Below are 7,064 nucleotides of genomic sequence, written 5' to 3'. Positions count from 1 at the left end.
GATATTGGGGAAGACTGGTGCGTTCAGAGCAATATCACAGGTATGGTGCAGATTATATTTACTTGTTTACCGAACATTTAACCGCATTAACTTGTTTTTGTAATATCCTAATAAATAATACTATGAAATTATATACATTAACACTTATTTCTTGTTTCTTCATCTGTTTTCAGGGCATGGAGAGTGTGAAGAAAGAGATCGATGACCTGGGTCACACTGGCCCTTATCGGCCTCCTGCCAGACTCAGGAAGAGGAGTGAGTTCTCCTCTAAGGGGGCAGGGGATGACAGCAAGGTCTTCGAAGCCAATGAGTACGTGAGTGCCCTCTGCTTTGCCCTGATACTGAGAGGGGAACGCCTATTAGCTTTAGAGATAACCGAAACCACTTACACGGCCTCATACAGGCCAATCATTATTCATAAAAATACACAGGGTTCCTACTGCTGATGGAAATATTTGAACATTCTTTCATTTTAATGTGTTGTTTTCAAGGTTTGAATAGTCCTTCGATTTTGAATTAGGTACTTTTAGGTTAAAGAGGACGTCAAGTCCACTTACAAACAGGTTATAAAGCTTGTTGTGTTTTCATTTGCACCCTTCAGTAGAAGGCTGTCACAAACATAATTTGACTGTTTATAGCACAATAACATGTAATATAATTTAATGTGATGAAGACCTGCAATAGTTAGTATGGAGTATAAACTGTGTGGATTGTATATAATTGTGCAAATCACCACAACTTAAAGGAGCTGTAGCTTTAAAATGCTTGAAAAGTGCTTGAATTTGACTTTAGAAAAGCGTCGGAACCCTGAATACAAGAAGTAAAACCAAGTCAAAGCTGGATAAACTGTCAGAGCTGAGAATCACATCTGATCAAGTAGCAAGAGTCTACCCAACGTATCTAAAACAAGTTTGCAGAGATAAGAAAACTATTGTCTTATGTTTAATTCAAGAAGAGAGTTGGTATATAGCATATTGTACATACTGTATTTTAGTAACAATTCTCAAAGCTAGCGATATTATTCCCAATGTTTCCTATACATTCAGTTAGTTATTCTTGCCAGTACCTTCCTTTCTGGATTAATGCTGTTGAATGTGATGATCAACATGATGATTCCCTCAGCCTGCTGTTTGAAGATTTCCTTTGTGTGTTCTCAGGGAAGCAATGGGTGTTGTGCTCCACAAAGACTCAAAATGGTACCAGCAGTGGAAGGAGTTCAAAGACAACAACATGGTCTTCAACAGTAAGGACTAACTATTTTTTTTCTTTTTGTCTGCTTCCTTGGCTGTTTACTTAAAGTCAGCTTGTAGAGTGTACCAGTAATTTTCTGTTGCATGTACAGTAACGTATATAAAGTCCAGATCAATAAACTATTTGATTATTGAAGGTTAAACCACATGAAACAACACGGTGGGCTGAGACAAACAACAGTTTGTAGGCGTTTGGGAGACTGCATATCTTTCCGGTTGTCCTGCATGTGATGCTGCTGTTGTTATGGGTATTGCACAGCTCTGTAAGATAAATGAGTCTATTGCAAAATTGCAAAATCCAAGCACTAAAACTCACAGAAGATATATTTGTGCCTGGGTTTGGATCGTTTGGAACACTTTACTAACCTGAAGTTTTTATGCACACTGTTCATTGCACCTTATTTGTTTCATAGCACCAACATTTTTTATTTTTATACTGTATATTCATATTTATTCTGCACTGGAATTCTATTCTACTCCTTAATACATACTCCTTCTTTAGACACTTTATTTTTTATTGTATTTTATTGTATTTTTATAATATTTCTTGAAGTATGCCTAGGTTGTTCTTTTTTATTTATTTGTGTTGTTATTGTCTCTGTGTGTAATGCTGCTGCTACACTGTAATTTCCCAGCTTGGGATAAATAAAGTATATCTATCTATCTATTTCGTTTACAAGCAATTGCTGGTGGAGCCAGTTACTAAAAAGGTGCCTCTATCGACTTAGGTAAAGAGTGTATAAAACTGGGGTCAATATTATGCCCATTAGTTAGGGAAACAGTACTGATGATTAATAATGTTTGGTAAGGTGAAATAAATGACCTGGCTTTCAGTAAGTACATTGTGCAAAGTCAACAGATTTCAGATAGATCGATTTCCATAGCTGTTGTTGCAGCATCAGCACTTTTTATTCTACCCAAAGACTGTGAAATACCGTGAACCAGTACATCAGTTTTCAGTTATACATTAAGTCTCTGGCAGATTTATTCTTAAGATCCAATATTATGGGATTTCACTGTGGCTTTTTGGTGGCATCGCAGGGTCTATGTCCTGTTTTAGAGGCTTTTTTAATTTGATGTAGTGGAAGACTGCAGTCTTTTAATGCAAAATGCAGCATTAATCTCAGACACTCCACTGCCTTAAAGCCCAGCACGTTGGGTAGTGCTTGTTACAGTGGCGAAGTTGTCCAGTGGGAAAGTTTTTTCACCATCGCCCAACCCTGCTCAATACATGCACATGTTGTGTGTGTGTTTCTGATTGAGTGGCTGGAGGAGATGTGTGTGTTTTCATTATTTATCTGGACATGTATTGGAAGCATACAATGCTTCATCAATCACCCTGCCGCATTTTGCTGAGCCTCAGGTTTTAGCCTTTTCATTCCTCACATTGTGCAACCAGTGGGGCCTGTGGGATTTCATAGTTTTGACAGGAAAAAATATGTCTAATCTCTGTGTATGAACTTACTACAAATTTTGAAAGATTTGCTGATCTGAGAGAATTGTTTTTCCCATCCTCCCTGAGTGGTTGGGGGTATAAAAGCTCTGATTGTCTGTTCACTGCAGGGTTCTTTGAGATGAAGATGAAGTACGATGAGAGCGACAACGCCTTGATCAGAGCATCTCGTGCTGTTACTGACAAGATGACTGACCTCATAGGTGAGAGACTTCTGCTTTGATAATCTGCATTAATCACACTGAGAAGTTGAATCAGCAGAGAAAATACAAAGGCTGTGAGTGCATGTACCTACATGCGTGTATATAAATTAGTACCTATAAATTATGAAAATATTTTCATTTTATATGCATGATATTCTATGGCTAAAATATTTTTGTTAATTTTTGTGTGAGGCTGATTTTATTTCCATTTTAACTAGATTACAAATTAAGATGAGATATTGAGAAGCAAGGAAAGGAAAGTAAATGGCACACATTGTACAGTTTCAGTAGGACATGTTGTGAGTCCATCATGTTTAGTTTTAGAAAAACGCAATAAAAGAAGCAAACTTTTTGGTCACAAATGCTTGAATACATGGAACAACTTAGCCTCAGTCGGTTTGCTAATGCCACATGCTTCCTGTCTGTTGGTTTGTGTTTAGGTGGGCTGTTTTCCAAAACTGAGATGTCTGAAGTACTAACAGAGATTTTGAAGGCAGATCCATCCTTCGACAAAGATTCATTTCTTAAGCAGTGTGAACGAGATATCATCCCAAATATATTGGAGGTACGTTGGTCTGCATACAAAGATGGCACCAAAGTTTGTGTAATGAAATCATTTTAACTACTTTAGGATTGTTTAGTTGGCGTGAATCAAGTTGGGGCAAACGCTATTTTTATGTAACACTGAATTACAGTGGATATCATTTTGATTATGTGACACTGATCAGGATGTAGAAATATTAAAACACAGGTTTACCTCAGTCATCAGGTCTAGATTTACGCTTTCAGATGTATCCAGGACGTTTTTTAAGATGATGTTTGCTTTGTCTTTCTATGCAGGCAATGATCAGAGGGGATCTAGAGGTGCTGAAGGACTGGTGTTATGAAGCGGTACGACCTTTCTCACACGCCGACTCTGAGCTTGAACTGCTGAAACAAAATAATCTGCGATAATACATATTTATTGGCTTTTAGCCTATAAAAAACAACATTTCGATTATGTCGCTGCTCTACATTGGTACACATGTCGGCACAGCAGCTCTTTATAAAATGTTAAGTCATAATATTATCTTATCTTGTTTTTCTCCTTATTGGGTGTGTAGACATACAGCCAGCTGGCACACCCTATTCAGCAAGCCAAGGCCATGGGACTTCAGTTCCACTCTCAGATCCTGGACATTGACAATATTGATGTAAGTTTCTCCAGACTACACTACACAAGATTAATAATGAAGCCATAAGTATTGACATGGGTTTTTTTTTTAATCCCAGTAATCCACCTATCTCACTCTTCTCTCTTCCTTGTGGCTTTGCACCTGCTCTGTTTTACTGATTGAAAATATCACCATAAGACAGCTAGTTAGGCTTTAATGCACAATTGTTCTGCTTTGATTTGAAGAGACAAAAGGAAAAGTTTGTAAAAATGCCAAATCAAAGTTAACAACCAAGTCAGGTAGATGTCATGTTATAACATGTCGTGCACCTTGATAACATTTATTATACTTAAAGTCACATTTGTTGCTTCAGTAAATATGCATCCTCATCTACAGTTGGCCATGGGGAAGATGATGGACCAGGGTCCAGTGCTGATCATCACCTTCCAGGCTCAGTTAGTCATGGTGATTCGAAACACCAAAGGAGAAGTGGTGGAGGGAGACCCTGTAAGTAACAGACACACAATAGGCACAGGCTGAATTTTAGACTTTGGGCTAATTTCCTTCTTTCAGTGTCTTGGAAAAAACACCCAGAATACACAATGATGTGTTTATTTTACTACACTGTTTCTATTTGTTTCTGTAGTTTTCTCCTAATTTCACCAAAAGTTTGCATTAGATAACACTTCATTTACAAATCTAAAGGTTCAGAAAACTTGTTATACAAAAAGTAATCGAGAACTCTATTAGTTGTCATTTTTACCCTATTCACCTGAAGTGTCTTCCCTAAATTAAATTGCATTTGTGGTGTTAATTCCTAGAAATAAAACAAAGCTTTACCTGCCATTTTTATTATAATCACAAATGTGTTTGAACTTTTAAAAAATGATGTAGCATGAGAATGTTATGGGACAATTAAGGCCCTTTTAATTTGGCCACGACCTTAGACTGAAGCTTTATTGGTTTTAAATCAGCCGTGTGGTCCACTCAGGGACACCTGTAATTGGTAAAGAGGTCAAGGTATCCACTCAGTGCCATGCAGTTGGCATCTGCCCAGTGTTCAGATTAAAGGAGCACCGCAGGAGGATTAATGGTGGATGTACTGTTTTATCAGCTGGATCCAAATGTCTGGACATCAAATGACAGACTCTCTCCTTATGGGCTGCACTATTAAGCGTCTCCTACACTCAGCTTTTCACTGTTTCCCATCTGGTCATAGACCTTTAAATCTTTTTCCACTTTCAAACTTTTTTGGTTCAAGAGACAAATGGGACATCTGGGTATTGACTGGACACAGCTAAATCAAAAATAATGTAAGCAGTCACTCCGGGCAGCTGAATCATTCTCATTGTTTGTTCCCGGCTTCAGACTATTGAACCAATCACAATTGTTTATGATAAATTTCGGGTAGAAAACCCCTGAGTCATGTGCATAATATTTAACGTTGTTGGGCAAGCAAGTGAGTTTAAATTTTACTTCAAAGTCTATACATCTCATTCATCTAAAAAGCAATGTTTGATGCTTTTATATCTCAGTAATAACAGAACTTGGGCGACAGACAACTAAATGTACCTACCTGTTTTTCTCTTTCCAGGAAAAAGTGATCAGGATGATGTATGTGTGGGCTCTGTGTCGAGACCAGGAGGAGCTCAACCCGTATGCTGCCTGGAGATTACTTGACATCTCCGCCTCTAGCACCGAACAGATCCTCTGAGACTCTTTGATTTGCACAAAACACCCGGACAGAGAGAATACTGTACCTGAAGGGGCCCTGGAGCTGGCTTGGAAGAAGGGTGGGGGTGGTACAGGGATGAGGGACAGACAAGTGCGACACAGGCTCACTTCACAATGGAAACATTGTGGAAGAGTGTTGCTGAACGCTAGGTGCTTCACTTTTTCTTTTCTTTTTTTCCTACACTGGCTACGGGTTCAGTTACTACAATCCCTGGATAAATCTAACTGTACCTCTGGCTCACACTAGGGGGCAGTAGATACCAACGACTGTCATTCACCGTACTTTTTTGCATCAGCTGTATGGCTGCCCCGTTTATTGCAATGGCTTTCCTTTTGTTGAAGCTGTATGGTGCAGGGCAACTGTTGTTTATTATGAATATTATGAAATTACTTAGGACTGAGCCCTGGAGATGTCCCTCTCTGTCACACTTTCTCTGTCCATCAGTCCCCAACACTCTTTGTTCCTCTCTCTTGCTGGTGTTGTGGCCAATCAGTGCTTTCCTAGATCCTTGTTTGTACGATAATCATCCACTGTAATTGTTAAGAATGTACGAAAGTCTATATTTATTATGAAAAATAAAGATGACCCCTGTTTTTCACACTAACAGACATTTATAAAAATAAGTTTCTTTCAAGTATTGTTACTCTTCTCTACAAATGGTTAAGCTTCTCTACTGATCTCAAGGATACCACGTGATTCCTTCTAGGGCAGTCACTAATTATTTTTTTAAATTAAATCCTCCTGTGGGATTAATGTGTTTCCTTTGGGAAAAATGCCACTTCAGAGTGAATTTTTACCATTGTATTTCCAGAGCAGAGCTAGAGCACTCATTTAATTTGAGTGAAATTTAGCTACAGTATATTTGTAAAACCAGATTGTTGTGAATTACACACGAAAAAGGAACATTATTTTAACGGCTTCCTTCATCTGGAGGTTGTACCTTTTAGCTTTTAGTACTGACATTAACACTATATGCCATCATACAGTTCTGTTCTGATGACATGCTTTGACCTTCAGTGTTATGGAGGATTTTAAATCACTGCTACATGTGTTCAATGTGCCATGACGTTGTCCTACACACAGGAGCCATGTGGCCTGCAGACAACAACCAAAGTCTCCTCTCTTGGCGGATAAAACGATGGCGATTGCAAAGGCTAAATGGCACCCATGTCACCACATCTCACCAGTAATCTTGCAGCCCTGTCAGATTTAACAGAGCTCGCCTCTATATACTATCTGCATGTCTTTAAAAAATGCAAATATATTTTC

General features: G+C 38.5%; 1 protein-coding gene across 1 annotated transcript in view; it reads left to right on the top strand.

Annotated features, from left to right (window-relative positions):
- Positions 1–6,568, top strand: part of timm44 (translocase of inner mitochondrial membrane 44 homolog (yeast)) — a 9,786-nt gene extending 3,218 nt beyond the window's left edge. The window contains exons 5-13 of the mRNA XM_059340735.1: positions 1–40; positions 174–310; positions 1,158–1,243; positions 2,814–2,906; positions 3,347–3,471; positions 3,747–3,797; positions 4,010–4,099; positions 4,457–4,567; positions 5,655–6,568. The exon at positions 1–40 is cut by the window's left edge and continues 110 nt beyond it. Coding sequence (XP_059196718.1) covers positions 1–40; positions 174–310; positions 1,158–1,243; positions 2,814–2,906; positions 3,347–3,471; positions 3,747–3,797; positions 4,010–4,099; positions 4,457–4,567; positions 5,655–5,774 — 853 coding nt within the window. The 3' untranslated portion in view covers positions 5,775–6,568. The remainder of the gene's footprint in view (positions 41–173; positions 311–1,157; positions 1,244–2,813; positions 2,907–3,346; positions 3,472–3,746; positions 3,798–4,009; positions 4,100–4,456; positions 4,568–5,654) is intronic.
- Positions 6,569–7,064: the final 496 nt, after the last annotated feature.

This window comes from Centropristis striata, chromosome 9, assembly GCF_030273125.1.
Source record: "Centropristis striata isolate RG_2023a ecotype Rhode Island chromosome 9, C.striata_1.0, whole genome shotgun sequence".
In the NCBI taxonomy this organism is placed as follows: Eukaryota; Metazoa; Chordata; class Actinopteri; order Perciformes; family Serranidae; genus Centropristis; species Centropristis striata.
The sequence above is the reverse complement of the archived record's forward strand: the minus strand, read 5'-3'. Positions and strand labels throughout refer to the sequence as shown.